Source organism: Lissotriton vulgaris, chromosome 1_1 (assembly GCF_964263255.1).
Source record: "Lissotriton vulgaris chromosome 1_1, aLisVul1.2, whole genome shotgun sequence".
Classification (NCBI taxonomy): Eukaryota; Metazoa; Chordata; class Amphibia; order Caudata; family Salamandridae; genus Lissotriton; species Lissotriton vulgaris.
In genome coordinates, this window is record NC_141685.1 from 1,755,765,982 (window position 1) to 1,755,782,656 (window position 16,675).

The 16,675-nt window shown below is 44.6% G+C and overlaps 1 protein-coding gene across 1 annotated transcript in view; it reads right to left on the reverse strand.

Annotated features, from left to right (window-relative positions):
* RXYLT1 (ribitol xylosyltransferase 1) overlaps positions 1-16,675 on the reverse strand; it is a 140,400-nt gene continuing 123,725 nt past the window's right edge. The window contains exon 6 of the mRNA XM_086919058.1: positions 1-724. Coding sequence (XP_086775184.1) covers positions 304-724 — 421 coding nt within the window. The 3' untranslated portion in view covers positions 1-303. The remainder of the gene's footprint in view (positions 725-16,675) is intronic.

A 16,675-nucleotide genomic window follows, 5' to 3' on the forward strand; every position in this document is an offset into this window, starting at 1 on the left:
AGCTTGAATCAATTTAAATTAGCAAAGTGCAATAAAAAAAAAAAACAACGTAGCCACTGTATTATAAAGTCAGCACAAAACGAGCACTGGGCCCAGTTGTTTCAGTAATGCATCATACAGAGTTAACATACAAAACTATAATTTAATGTACAGTGAACATTGTTTATTTCTTCGCAATATTCCAAGTTCAGAAAGATCACTGCATTTTGTTCCATTTTAATGAAATGTTGAATGTGTCTCAAACAATAACACAGATGCCCAGATGGTCAAACCTTTCAATGTCCATGATCAACCTCAAGGATTTTAACCTTCTTTTGTCTGTGGCGAAAAGGACTCTTCCAGTGCCCGGGTAAACTTGAGTCCGAGTTGTGCTTTGAAATGTCTGTACCACTCAAGAAGCTTCTTCCTGCGTTCAATCTTATCATTCAAGCTCATAGTTTTCTCTTTTTCCAAAATGGCTGGAAGTTCAGCCCAGTTTTTAATGAAGATAAAAGGCGCCCCCATGGACTTCAGAAGTTGTAGTGGTGCACTGCGGTAGGATGAGGAATTACCGCATTGCCCTGGTGTCATGACGTCTTCCACAACTGGGACAGAGCCACAGGAACAGGCTTCGTAAATCCTATAGCATTCGGAGTTGATGCCAACTGGGCTAAGCGTAAGGTCGCTCTGTAACAATGCATCCTGATAGCTCCTTAACGATTCATTAGTTTCTTTTGGCAGCCATCTATTGATAGGATACAAACACTGAAATCAGTTTATGCAATAAGGCAAAGTAATAGCATCTGCCGCAAATGCAAAACATCAGTGCTGAATGAACAAATGATCTAAAATACTTCAATCAGAAGACTACTGGCCCGAGTCACAAAGGAATCTGCATGTGCCAGTTAAACGTACACATGCAACTTGCCTTTTTTAGGAGGTAAAGCCAGGTTTGCATGTCACAAAACTATTTCACATTTGTAAAAAGATTTACTCTCAAACGCTTCTTTGGAAACGGGAATATACTTGTTTGTGGCCATTCATAATTTTTACATGACAGTGGCTGTTAAGAAATCTTCATAATCCACAGGTTTATAAAAGAAAAAGGTTTATTTCAAAAGCAAGGGAGCACACGCCAGTTGCGGTCACATCGAGAGTATCCAACCGAAGAATAGTTCGGTTGGATGGAACTCTCTGAGAGGCCGCACACTAGAACATAGAACACTTGCAAATGACTACAAGGTAATTACATTCTGTACAGTAGTAAAAATCAATACAGAATACAATCTACAGTACACCACATCATATCCCCCTTACAAAACAGAAAAAAAAGCTAATATAAATAAAAATACTTAAACTTTGCAGGAAAACTAGCATTTTGAATAGGACTGGAGCAACCAGAACCGGATCTGACATTTTCATCTCTAACACAACCCTGAGCAAAAGGAGAGTTCCCATTAATTATTTCGTCTTTAGTTAACCCTGACTCATTAGGATCATAGTGTGACATATGTACAGATGAAATAGAAGCTTCAGAAACATATGGAGATACATTGGAAAGATCAGAAGAGATGTTGCTAGAACGCAACCACCAAGACCCAACACGTTGACCGTTACTTTCCACCTTCCATGCCAGATCTTTGGACTTGTCAGTACGAAAAATGTGTGCTTGCTAGTCAGATAATTTCACCAAACATCTCCTACTCCACCAACATTTGCCATCAATAAAAACAGCACCTTTAGACACATTTGACACCTTGCAAGGAGATGTGAATTTAGATTCACCTTTCATGATGTTAGGAGGCTTGCTAATGAGAATCCAATCACCAACCTCGATGTGAATGTCTTTAATATTATCTTTCTTGGCAACGTGCATTTTATATATAATACAACACCTTGGCAACCCACGCACTAATTTGTTTCAACAATCAAGCACAGGATGATCATGCTATCATGTGTACTTATAATGAATTCATGGAAATGATCAAGAAATACTTTGTTAAAGAGGTCATGGAAAAGGTGGATAATTCTAGTGGTGCTCTGTAGTATGATTCCCATTGCAGAGAGGCCAGAGAAAAGCTGATGATTGCTATTAAAAGTGGTGACACAGATGCTATAGTTGAATGAAGGAAGCAGTACAAAATTACTCAACTAAGGGCCAGGAAGAACGGGGATGATCAATTGTGGCGGGAATTGACCAGAGCAACCACATTGAAGGCAGTAAGTCATTTTGGCACTTGATAACCAAACGGTTCTCCACAATTGGTAAAAGAGGAACATTTTGTCATTAAACTACAAATATGGGTAAACCACTTTAAAATGATATATTCAAAAAAGGAAGACATGTCGGGCAGTGAGGGTGTTAAAGATTATTAGATTAGTGGTAGTGAAGAGGAAGAGGAAGATGAAACCTTGATTAACTTCACCCTGACTGAGACAATGGCGGCAACAGCCAACATGAAAAAGGGGAAAGTCCCAGGTCTTGTTAAAGTATCAGGAGATCTCTTTTCTTTTGAATCAGTTATTTGAGGTTATATTCTGAACCATATATGCAATGCCATAGTGGAAGGGGTGGCAATACCCAACATTTGGAAAGGTGCCGGAATAGTGCCAATCTATAACAAAGAAGAGAAGGGGGATCCAGCTAATTATCGGCCTATTAGCCTGATTGATAATTCCCAGAAGCTATTTGACAGGCAGTTACTGACGAGGATTCAAAACTGGATGGAAGAACAGATCATGTTACATCTTCATACAAAACACAATTGGTCCCAATGGAAATATTTCAAGTTCAATAGTACCCAAGCATTAATAATAGACACTTAAATTAAATACATTCGCAATTTTATGTTGAATTTAGATATTAAGTACATTTGTACAATACACTTTTATAATGAAGTTGCTCAAAAGTGAGTGAAAAGAAGGTGCTTGGGAGAGTGCTTGGGATTAGATAAGGAAAAATCGGGAATTAAAGTGCCAATATACACAATATTTACAAACAATTAAATAGACACCTGGCTGGAACTTATTTGCACATTTGTAATTCACTAATATAAGATACACCATATGTTTTCATGTTATCTAGACATGGACAATATTCTCAGGACAGGTGGATATGGTTCAAAATGTAGACTTTGACACCGAGAAGATAGACAGGCCAATTATTCCTTAGGCTGGGGTCCTCATCAGGACAAGGAAGGAGCAACCTAAAAACCACAGTTGAATAATCAGTGGGGGAATATCACTTTCATATTTAGAGATTCAACACCGGATGGAATCTGTTCTGGGATAAATAAATACTGTGTTTAAGAATGATATAAATACTTTGGTTGCAAGCTGTTAACAAAGCTCCATGGCACAACTACATTTTGGATCCTATCAGGACCATTGAAGAGTCCCTTGTGTCTTCCTCCTAATAGGAGGCTTATGGCCCGTTCCCCACATTTTGAACCATACCCACCTGTACTGGGAATATTGTCCACGTCTAGATAACATGAAAACATAAACTTTATCTTATATTTGTGGATTATAAATATGCAAATAAGTAGCGGCCTTGCTTTTCACAGACAACAGGCTATTGATTTCCAAAACTCCAACGGGTCTGCAGAATTTAATTAATCAGTGTGCATCGTCCAGTGAAAAACATGGTTTCGAAATTAATGTGTGCAAAACAAAAATCATGATCTTCCATCCACACAAGGATTTTAGAGGCCAGTTTAAGTTAGGATCAGCTTACTTGGAAAGTCAAAGATTTGGACTACCTGGGTGTCAGAATTGCCAACACGCTAACATGGGTGCCGCAGATAGCCAAGCGTCAGTCGACTCTGCAATATGCAGGGTCAACAATAGTGAAAAAGTTAATTAACTCGAATCATAGACTAATATCACCAGCTGTAGAAATTCATTGCGCAAGAGGATTAGGTGCAACTCTATATGGAACAGATGATTTTCATAGTCCAGCTTCCTGTCCTTTATGCGAGGAAAGCATTGAGTAACAGGAACAATTTATGTGTTTCTGTCTTCAAATTAAGGAAGATCTGGATTATCCCAGTTTGGTGTATCCTATATATAGCGCACTTAACGGATGCCATTAGAATAGTAAAAAGTGATAATACAGAATGCTAGTATTCGCATTGTCTAGTTACTAGCCTACACATGGTGAATGATATGCAAAATTTCAAAGCATGGCCAATTCAGGAGGGGTACACTAAATCTGCCATTTTACGGTTAACTGAATTTTAAATGTTTCATATTTATTGTTATAGGTTCAGACAGGTTTGGTCTGAATCTTTATTGTCTTGAGTAATGTTGGCTGAACACTTTGACCATTGCTTTCTGGGCCCAGGAATTACATTGAATGTAGGATGAATGTATCAACATGCACTGCTGTTCAGGCAATTTTACGCACTGCCAAGTTTTCACGAGTATTGTCTTTAGGTATAAATAGGAATTACCTATATCCTCACTGCACAAGCAATTTGAACAAGGATGAATGACCATCCCTTATTTGCTCAGGATCACAATAACCTCAGGAAGAAGGTATCAATATTTCTTTTTCTATTGGCTACTGTTTTTAGAATATCGCTGGAGAATGGTGCATAAGCCTTGATCAAACCCTTCTCATGACCGGTTATCCTACATTTTATTAGACCAAGTGAGTTTTTGACCTTGATTTTGATCAGAGCTATGAATGGTTAGTTGGCAATCAAGTTGCTTCTGCACTGAGTCTATACTGGAATACTGTTTTACACAAATTTCTCGGACTGAATGTTTAAATCAACCATAGTTAATTTGGTTTTATTCTTTCTAACTGCAGAACAATACTATTTGTGGATTATGGCTAAGTTGGCCATTGATCGGTAATGCGATTCTTATCCAAGTTACTATGCACATGTATATTAACTGGTTGTATTTATTTGCTAAGTGCTTGTGTGGTTTATTTTAAAAACGAATAAAGACTATTTGACAAGAAGTACTGATGACCACATTAGGCTTTTGGTGGCCTCAGGCTTGCCTATGTGTGTGACCAGTTAATCCTCCCATCAGTCAGTCATCCTTTTATCCCTACAAGGCAAAGTCAAAGATGGACATTTTATCGACCTTGGGTAGATTTTCTTAAATAAGGGCAATAGTTATGTGAGAAGACAGAGACAATTTCTCTATTTAAGCCTTTTGGCAATAAACACTTAACCTGTTCATTGCCAGTAGTTTGTTTAGGTCAATCAAGGCTAGTGGAATTGTGCGATTATGCGGCCACGGCGTCTTTTGCAAAGTAATAGATTTTCCAACTACGCAGAGGAAAACCCTTTTTTGAAGGTTGATTGGTCACTTTTCTGTTGTGTATTGATATATTTGGGTATTAAACTGGTACTTATGAGGTGCAACCAATGCCCAGACAGTGTTAACAAGTGTAAAAATGTCAAACTAATGAATTATTAATCACAAAATATGCTGCAATATATAGTGACTCTACCCTCCTGCATAATTTGGCCTTCCCTGCCGTGTAATAATGGTCCTGGGTAGAAAATATTCACAGACCATGCTCCAACATCCAGTAAAAAAGCGACTGTGTGCAACCTAAAAATAAATCACACACTTGATCTCAAAGAGATGCTTCAGGGGAATTAAATGGCTGTCAAACAGATTAAATTTACCTTTCAACCACCACAGCTGGAAAATATATTTTAAATACACTTACCTTTTGGAGTTTCACTTCCTATATTCTAATTTTGGAACATTTATTTGGCATTTTCTTAACTTCAAAACGTCACTTAGGCCTCCTATGAGGAACTGCACACATGTATTAGCATGTGTACGTATAACATGTATGGGATGTTACAAACAAATACAAACTGATTCAGGTTATTTAAGATGAATGGCTTCAGATATCATCAGAACAAGTTTGTAAGATGGGGGGGGCGGAGCTTGCCTAGCTGCAAGATGGCTGGTAGGTGATCGAGCTCCGCCATTCACCGCATCTATCCTTCATTATCCGCAGCCTCTATGACACCCAACGAGGGAACGGCGGTCGGAGCTGAGATCCTGACCTCCCGCTGAGTCTGCCGATGCTATCCTGCATTTTGGAGTGTCCCTGGACTTGAGGATTCGGATTGCCGATAGCTCAGGTAGGGTGCGGCCTGGAAGCGTGGCCGGCGTGCGCGTCACCTGAGACTGGGACAGTGAGGCGCGTCATTGCAGCCCGATCCCTGCTGGCCTTTGGAGAGCCATCGGCGCTTGACATCCGAGGTTCGACTGGTGCAAGGTATCATGTGGAGCGCTGCTGGCCGCGGACCTGGGACACTGTCCCTGTCGTGCTGTGGAACCGGAGCTGCATGGCACCCGACGATCGCCTGGTGAGCTGAGCCATCAGGAGTCCAGGGGAGGTGATCCTTGGCAGGCACCTACACCACTGCTTCTTTTTGGCCACTCTCACCATTGCCTGTGTCCCGTGTGCTGTGTTGCAGCCTAGGTCGCTCTGCCGGCGGTTCCCTGGGGCCAGTAGACAGAGTCTTGTTTGGGTTCTGCACACCAGGGGCACTGCTTTACAGTGACACCGAGGTTGTTGTCCGGCTGGAGGTGGGAGCTTGCGGTCCTGCAATGTGGGGTGTGCTCTGCCTCTCTTACCAGTTAACAGAGACAACGGTCCCTAGACAGGAGTTGAATCAGAACACAATAAATATTGACTAAATAGTGCTATATTTTCTTTGTCCAGCCGGACAGTATAATTTCTAGTAATCAGGAATATAAAAGTAGCGATACAATGTGGTACAAGTGGGACACCAGCCGATGTCCGACTTCCACACTAGGGATACAGGAGCAAAACAAGGTGGTAGGCAAAATAAGGTCATCTGGTTATCATAAATCATAAGCAGATAATCCAACAGAAACACATATGCATGCAAACAGTCATTATTACACTATGCATTTAGTGTTTTAGGTCGAAGACGCTTCGAACCATGTCTAGTAAAGGTTCATCCTCAGGACATTAAATAATAATAATAAAGAAAAACAATGCAACTGTAGCCCACTATGTGGGAAGAAAGGTTTGCCAATACAATGATACAGAAAGGAAACTGGGAGGGTAATGAGGAAAAAATGGGAGGAAAAAACATACAAGGGTAAAAACATGTCAGTACTGGTATTCAGGTAAGGGCTGCAATGGTTACATATACACAGTGTCAAGTCAATGAGTGGGTATGAACACCATACATTCCTCAGTGTGAAAGGTGATTCATGCAGCGTGCAACAGTGTTGTGCCCATGTGTGGGCTCAGGGGTCACGATCAGGACAGATGGCCAAAGTGCAAGTTAAATAGTTAAAAGATCAAGGTGCACACAGTACAGGGGGTGAATAATAGGCGAAAGTGCGACGTGAAATTGACCGATAATTTGTGAACCTAGTGCCGTGATCTCATGGCGATCCAATTCGAGTAATTAGACATGAGAATGGGCGAAAGTGCACAGGCGCGACGTGAAAATGACCGAAGGTATAACGACGTGGTGCCGTGATCACTAGTTGAGACAGAGCTTACAGAGTCAGGCAAGCAAGCTGGTGTTCTATACTAATAGTGCTTGGGAACGCAAGTCTGGCGATCTAAAAAGAAACCAGTGAGGGATGAACATCAGGCATCGTAACCTACTAAAATAAGAAAACCTAGCCGGGTCCGGTGCGGTGCACTTACCAGGGTATAGATAATCCCTGTCGTCAAATCTAGTATGGAGAGGTGGAGGCGCAATCTGTATGGGGTAAAAGGGGAAGTTAGCGCCTGGTGATACGTGATAAACAGGTGAAGCGGGCAAGTGATCTTGAGGGCTTACCAAGGCTGGAGAGTCCTGGTCGGTGCCGTCTAGGGGAGGGAAAAAGGACTCTTATAAGGCTCAGGTGCAGCTAGTATGAATTAAAACACTGGTAGCCCTGCAAGTAAGGCCATGCGCTCAAGCTTACCAGAATTTGGCGGGGTACAAGTCCACAATGGGGGACTGCCTCTCTTACCGTCATCACCTGCTCAGGCGCAAGATAATAACTGGGGCCACATAGACTGTCTTGTTTTTGGACTCTTTCTCCTTCCTGTTTACGGCGTGATACCTGGTCTTCCTGGGCTCCTGATATCGAGGGGAGGTAAACAGTGTCTTAGACTGCACGTTCAGGGCGACGCCCGTAGACCCTCCCTGCGCCAGCATGGGAAAGCCAGATAAGTCCCAGCCTAAACTAACATTCGAGCACCGCAAGTCAAAGTGCCATGAGGAGGCGGTGGACTCGGAGTTGGTAGATTCGGATAACCCTACCGAAGACCCAGTGAATCACATTAAGCAAATAATAGCTGCCTTGCAGAGTGGTTTGATGGTGATAGATGCCAAGATAGATACCATGGTCTACAGGAAGGATCGGATGGCGAGAGAGTCCACAAGCATGCAAAGCGCCTGGATATGGTGAACGTCGTATCACGGAAATGGAGGAAGCTCAGACCGATGCTAACAACGCAAAACGGCAAGTAGAGAAGACACTGGTTGCGCTGCAGCATCGCGCTGAGGATTTGGAGGCCAGGTTGAGGAGATGTAACCTACGAATCATGGGTCTCCCTGAATCCACTTCTACGGGGCCCATGGAGCTCTTCCTTGAACAGCATCTCAAAACGCTGCTGGGGGCGGACACCTTCTCTGCTGTGTTCATAGTGGAGAGAGCACATCGCTCGCTTCCCCCGGCCCATTATCGCTAAGCTGCTCACCTAGCAGGATAGGGACGTGGCACTTCGCAGAGCGAGAGAATTGGGCACATTGCAGTATGAGGGCTCCTTCCTTTCCCTCTTTCCCGACTTCACCATCAAAGTTCAGGAGGCCCGAAGGCAGTTTGTCCCCCTAAAGCTTAGGCTGCACGATTACTGTATTGAGTATGCTAGGCTCTACCCAGCGCGGTTGAAAGTGCTTCTTGACGGCAAGCTACGCATCTTTACTGATCCGCAGTTGCTGCAACAGGCGCTGAAGTCCTGGGAGGTGGCGAGCAAACGAAAAAGAGCGCAGGCCGAAGGCAAGGACGACGATTCCTCCACGAACACTCTGGATGACAATGTAGGAACTGGGTCTCATTTGTTTCTTCATATGTACTTAATTGGGCTACTCATTGCTCCGTTGTCGTTTTTTTCTGGCCAAAATGGCAGGGGGGGGGGAGGATGGAGGGGGAGTCTTTCCCATAGAATGATGATGTCGGATGATTGTGGTTTTGCTTTTCTGATTGACGGTATTTCATAACTGTTTGCTTCAGCAATGCTGTTGACATTTACCCCCCTCCACAGTCCTTCCTAAGATCTTGAGGCTCCATATCCTCTCAAGGTGATATAGTTTTTGGAGACTGTAGCTCGAGATTGCTGGGTAACACCCGCCCCTAAGCGTTATCCGCGGTCATTGAAAATCTTTTGGCATTTGATATTTGGGGTTTCTCTCCTCCTTAGTTTATAGATGGATAGGGTTAATTTTTTCATTGGGAGGGTTGAATGTCGCTCTTGTTCGGTTGGGGTATGCAAGACGTGGGTGGGGGTTGGTTTTGAGGGTGTTTTTCTGTATGTTTATGATTTTTTTCTTTTTGCAGGTCACAGGAGAGGATTGCCATTTCATGTTCGGGGGCTGGGAGGTCCATTAAGTGAAGGCACAGATATTTTATTATTCTACATCTTAATTATTTGACTGTATGCCTAATCGGGAAGTGTTTGAAACTTTTGACATGGAACATGAGGGGTCTTAACGACCATAGAAAGGTGCGTAAAGTCCTTGCCTATTTCAAGAGAAAAGAGGTTGACATCGCTCTATTGCAGGAGACGCGCCTCCATCCCAGCTGCAGTCTTGCTGACTGGGAGTCGTATGTTGGGGGTTTTTCATGCTGCTGGTTTTACCTCACACTCCAGGGGCGTTTTGACCTGGGTTAATCCTAGTGCGAAACTCCAGATGGACTGTTGCGAGACAGACCCCTCTGGCAGATACACCATTACGCAATGTTACAATTCCACTATAGATATACTGATAGTAAACTCTTACGGCCCGAACTATGACAATCCACAGTTTTATCTTTCTGTCTCCCAGGCTATTCAATCATATGCCCCTTTTTCTGTGGGGTGGGGTGGGGATTTCAATTGCATGTTGGATCCAATATTAGACCATTCTAAGGGTCCCCTGAGGCCACCTTTGACTACTGCCAGAGCGATTGTTGATGCGTCTGTATATTTGCTGTAGGTTGATGTGTGGAGGGCTCGTTCGAGGAGGAAGGGTGGGTTTACGCACTACTCAGCTCCTCACGATATACATACACGGATCGACTACTGACTCATTTCGCAATCCTTGCTGACCACGGTGCAGGATTGTGTGGTGTTAGCGAAGAAGTTTTCAGATCACTCGCCTATACTGTTGACTCTATCTGTCCCTCCTCACAGTCCCCCACCCTTCCTATGGCGGTTCCCTCCCTACTCGCTGCTGGATGCAGTCTTCAAGGCAGAACTAAGTGCAGCTATATCGGAGTTCTTAGAGATGAATATAGGTTCAGTTGATTATTTTGCCATAGTCTGGAAATCATTTAAGTCTACATCAGGGACATAGCCATTAGTAAACATGCGGGAGTACTCCGTTCCACATGGGGTAGACGGACTCTGTTGGAAACCCGGATTGCCGCGTTGAAGGATGAGCGGTCTCAGGAGTCCTCTCCACAGCTGCTTGACTTACTGAAATCCGCGATGGCTGAGTTCAGTGATGAGGCTGATGCAGAGGTTAAGCACATAGGAAAATATGCTAAGGCGCGGGTCTATGAGGAAGCAGATCGGCCGGGTTCGGTCCTGGTGGCCATGGCTAGGTGTAGGGTGCGCTTCAGTTGTGTACCCGTTCTGACTTCGGCTACAGGCTCCACTGATTGTTATTGAGCAGTTCTGGAGTTATTATCAAAAGCTATACAGCTCTAAGGTCTCCCCCAGTGATGCAGACATTGTACAATATCTGGAATATATCGAACTCCCTTGGTTATAAAACATGCACAGGGAGTTTTTAATGTGACCTATAGAGCTACAAGAGATCCAACTGGCGTTGAACTCCATGAGGGAAGGCAGTGCGCCTGGTCAGGACTGGCCAAAGGTTACATTCTATAAAGCCTTTAGCGATTTACTGCTTCCCCGCCTGGCCACGCTGTTCCAGAAAACAGGCGCGGTTAGGATTATGCCACAAACAATGCGGGAAGCCTTGATCGCCACCTTATTGAATCCCAATAAAGATCTGTACCTGTGTTCCTCTTAGCATCCACATTCAGCAACAAAAGCGGATGATAAGATATTCTCCAAAATCCTTGCAAATCGCCTGTCCCCACTGTTGCCTCAGTTAATTGGCCCTGAGCAAGCCGGTTTTATACCCGGTCGCACGTTTTCACACAATCTTCGTACGGTATTCGGAGTCCTACAGCGTACCCGTTCACATGTGCCAGCAGTGGTGGTCTTTTTAGATGCCGAAAAGGCGTCTATAGACTATTGAGTGGCCGTTCCTCTATGCAGTCCTGAAATGTGTGGGGGTTGGCGCTGTCTTTTTACAACTGGTTGAGCTCCTTTATAAGAAGCCGGGGGCTCAAGTTCGGGTGGGAGATGTTGTATCTGATCCTATTGTCATCTCCAGAGGCACCAGGCAGGGATATCCCCTATCTCCGCTACTGTATGCGCTGGCAGCTGAACCTCTGTTAAAAGCCTTGAGGGAATATCACGGCCACAGAGGCCTCCGCTTCCCTAATTACCATTTGATAGTATCGGCCTATGCGGAAGATACTCTTCTGTACATAAAAAAATCCAGAAGTGCATCTCCCTCCGATTATACGTGAGGTGTTGTTCAGACCTGATAAACCCCCGTAGCGCATCAACTGGGTTAAGTCCTTGATCTTCCCGCTCACTCCCGGCACCACCCCGGTAGAGCTTGATTACCCTTTGCAATGGACTTCGGATCCAGTCAGCTATCTCGGAATCCAGGTTCATTCGGATGCTGAACTGATAATCAATGCGAACTACTGCAGAGCGATAACAAAGTTGAGTGATGATGTGGACCGTTGGATTCGTTTCCCATTGTCCCTAGTGGGGAAAGTCTCCTTGATGAAGATGGTGGTATTGCCTAGCCTGCTATTTTTACTTGTGAATATCCCTATTGTTGTCCTGCGGCATCTATTTAAGAATTGCGGTTGCTGATGGTCAGATTGGCTTGGGTGGGCAAGGCGCCACGAGTCTCTATGGACACTCTTATGTTGCCATGTTCCGCTGGTGGATTGGGTGCTCCGGATTTCAAACTTTATAGAGTCGCTCAGACATCCCACGCGCATTCCTGGGTCCATGGTCCTCACACTCTACCACATCTTTATATAGAAAGAGTTGCAGCGGCTCCTGAGCCATTGCCCTGGCTCTTGACTAAAGCGCCGGATTGGCGTTGTGGTATCCTTGACTCAGTAAATTTCGTCATCCACGCTTGGCACACTCTGCTCGGTATGTTTGCCGGAGCCCAACTGTATTCGCCGCAAATGCGTATAAAATGGTGACAATGGTTTAGTTTTAGCTCGGACAGGAAAGTGTTGCGTGCCCTAAACAGTCTTGGATTATCTGACATGGGTGACCTCTAAGGATGGCAAGTTGGTCGATTGGGATGATACTATTGCGAACAAGGAACAACGTTCTGCACTCACACAGTTTCAATTCTTCCGCACGAAACACGCATTGCGCAAGGTATTGGGAGAGGAGCTGGCAGAGCGTATTGAGTCCCCACCTCTACCCCTCTTACTCCGAACTCAATCCCAGTCAAGTTGGTCTCTAAACTGTATGCTTCGGCCTTACAGACTAAGATATCTCCATACACAAAGGCTCGGTTGGCTTGGCAAACCAACATCGGAGAGCAACTTTCCAACGCCATATGGTTTTATTGCTGCGAGGTCACTAGGAAAATCTCTTTAAATGGCAGGCATAGACTAGCACACTTTAAATTCCTCAATAGGGTTCATTATATGCCGGAGCGCTTGTACAGATATGGGTTGCGCAAGTCTGACTGCTGTGAACGCTGTGGCTGTCCGGGTGCGGGTTTTTAACATTTGGCATGGTCATGTCCCCCTGTGGCGGAGTTTTAGAGTCAAATCTTCGCGACTGACTGCTTGAGTGGGCTCCCCTATCACTCCTGATCCACTGTTAGCCCTAATGGTTCATACTAAACCCCTGCAAAAAAAAATGCGTAAGTTGGTAGCTATGGGTCTTCTCTTAGCCAAATGTCGGCTGGCAATAAGGTGGATGTGGGGGCCTTTACCAACACTGGCCGAGTGGTAAAGAGACATGCTGTACTGCAACACCCTGTCAGATTTGTACAACGAGCTGCCCACCTTCTTCCCGTCCCTTACTTTTTTGGGGCCTTTTCTCTCAATATCAGGAAGCCATTCGTTTGCCGACGGTGCACAGCCATTCTAAAATTGTGTGTATATAATTTACAATGTATCTGCTGTATCATTATAGCTGCGAAGCCATTGACTCATGAAATGCAAATGTGGGGAGATTGCTTATTCAACAAGTATATGTCCCTTTGGAGAGAACGCCATTGTTGTATCGATGATGCTCAGTACAAGGAAAGTTAACTTCCCCTCTCCCTCCCCCGCTATATTCTTCAGTGGAACTTTGTGCATTGTACGTGGCCTGTGTATTCATTTATTTTTTCATTTTTTACTGTAAAAAGTGAAAGTGTACTTTGTTTCTTGCAAAAGTTCAATAAATAAATTAATTTAAAAAAACAAGTTTGTAAGATTAACAAAAGCTGAAAGAATTAAGAGGCAGTTCCATGAAAGAGGCTGAGATCACGTGTTTTTTCAATAGTTTTCTCCCAATACGAATTTGAAACATTCAGTATTTATTACAAGTCCCTTTTCCCCAACAGCTGAATGTAAAGGTAAATGGAAGGGTCAGTATGATAGATATTGTATCACAGTTTTATTTGCATTGAGGTGTTTGAGTCTTTTTTAACAATGTAAGATTGATGAAAAATGCAACTGTATTAAGCACGGGTACAGTGTTGTCTACAGCACTACAAAGACTGACTTTTTTGTATGCAAAACTTGATATTTGTTTAACCAAAATACATAGAAAGGCGACGAAATTTACAGTGATTGACTCCTTCCAAGATAATACAATGGAAATGAGCATATTTAAAATTGAGGTCACACCCCAGGAAACCTTAACCCCTTGCATGCGGGCTCATTCCCCGCTGTGCTGGGGGGAGGAGGGGCACGCACAGCGCCCCGATGCTCATGACGAGCTCAGCTCATCTTGAGCCATGGTGGCCGTGTGCTCATGACGAGCTCAGCTCATCATGACCACACCCGTTTCTTTAGAACGCTCGCACAGCAGGGGAATTAGACCAGCGTGCGAGCGTTCCAACGGTCATGACAAGCTCAGCTCGTCATGAGCACACGAGCACCGTGGCTCATGAAGAGCTGAGCTCTTCATGAGCGTCCAAGGGGTTAAAGGGCGCTCTTGTTGATCGCCCGCCCGGGCCACTAAAAGATTTTAATTGAAAAATTATGGAAAAAATTGGCCCTTACTTAATTACATCTATACACTTCCTGTTACTTGGAGATTATAATGTCTATAGTGATGAAAAGGAGAATATGGAGGCTGCAAGCTTTTTAGCTGATATGGCCACTTTAGGCTTAAATAAAATCCATTCTGGGCCTACACATTCAGCTGGTCATACGCTGGACATTATACTCTCCACATCTCCTCATACTGTTTCTGATCCTGCCTGCCCACTTATATGTATTTACAAAAAGGGGTGGTGAGGGACAGAGTCTCTGAATAAAGCAGAAAGCTCTCACCCAGTCAAAAGATCAGGGCTAGATCCAACACCGTTTTTTAGCTCACTGCACCATCCCAGTTTCAGAACCTGGCTGTATGCAAATTAGTCTGTTCCTGTCCCAGTGCATGATGGGAACAGGACAAACCAAACTACAGAAGCCAATTCTTACACTGGGAAGGAAACAAGCTCCCGGGGACCGGTTTCTGGCATTACAGCCGTCTTCGGCCCGGTTTGCTTGAATCCTGATGGTGCAATGAGCAAGGGTCTCACATCTGAGAATACCCTTCCACGCTTAGGGTGGACAAAAATATTTACAAAAAGGGGTGGTGAGGGACAGAGTCTCTGAATAAAGCAGAAAGCTCTCACCCAGTCAAAAGATCAGGGCTAGATCCAACACCGTTTTTTAGCTCACTGCACCATCCCAGTTTCAGAACCTGGCTGTATGCAAATTAGTCTGTTCCTGTCCCAGTGCATGATGGGAACAGGACAAACCAAACTACAGAAGCCAATTCTTACACTGGGAAGGAAACAAGCTCCCGGGGACCGGTTTCTGGCATTACAGCCGTCTTCGGCCCGGTTTGCTTGAATCCTGATGGTGCAATGAGCAAGGGTCTCACATCTGAGAATACCCTTCCACGCTTAGGGTGGACAAAAATATTTACAAAAAGGGGTGGTGAGGGACAGAGTCTCTGAATAAAGCAGAAAGCTCTCACCCAGTCAAAAGATCAGGGCTAGATCCAACACCGTTTTTTAGCTCACTGCACCATCCCAGTTTCAGAACCTGGCTGTATGCAAATTAGTCTGTTCCCCGGTAGCTTGTCTCCTTTCTGGTAAAGAATTGGCTTGGTAGTTTAGTCTGCCCTGTTCCCATGATGCACTGGGCCAGGGACAGACTGATTTGCATATAGCCAGGTTCTGAGCTGGGATGGGGCAGTGAGATAAATAACGGTGATGGATCAAGCCCTGATCTTTGGACTGGGTAAGAGTGGTCTGCTCAATTCAGACACTCTGTTCATCACCACCCCCTTTTGTAAATCGATTTTGGCCACTATAGGTGTGGCAGGGTATACTCAGACATGAGTCCCTTTCTCACTGCTCCATCAGGATTCAAGCAAGCCGGGCCGAAGACGGCTGAAATGCCAGAAACCGGTCCCCGGTAGCTTGTCTCCTTTCTGGTAAAGAATTGGCTTGGTAGTTTAGTCTGCCCTGTTCCCATGATGCACTGGGCCAGGGACAGACTGATTTGCATATAGCCAGGTTCTGAGCTGGGATGGGGCAGTGAGATAAATAACGGTGATGGATCAAGCCCTGATCTTTGGACTGGGTAAGAGTGGTCTGCTCAATTCAGACACTCTGTTCATCACCACCCCCTTTTGTAAATCGATTTTGGCCACTATAGGTGTGGCAGGGTATACTCAGACATGAGTCCCTTTCTCACTGCTCCATCAGGATTCAAGCAAGCCGGGCCGAAGACGGCTGAAATGCCAGAAACCGGTCCCCGGTAGCTTGTCTCCTTTCTGGTAAAGAATTGGCTTGGTAGTTTAGTCTGCCCTGTTCCCATGATGCACTGGGCCAGGGACAGACTGATTTGCATATAGCCAGGTTCTGAGCTGGGATGGGGCAGTGAGATAAATAACGGTGATGGATCAAGCCCTGATCTTTGGACTGGATAAGAGTGGTCTGCTCAATTCAGACACTCTGTTCATCACCACCCCCTTTTGTAAATCGATTTTGGCCACTATAGGTGTGGCAGGGTATACTCAGACATGAGTCCCTTTCTCACTGCTCCATCAGGATTCAAGCAAGCCGGGCCGAAGACGGCTGAAATGCCAGAAACCGGTCCCCGGTAGCTTGTCTCCTTTCTGGTAAAGAAT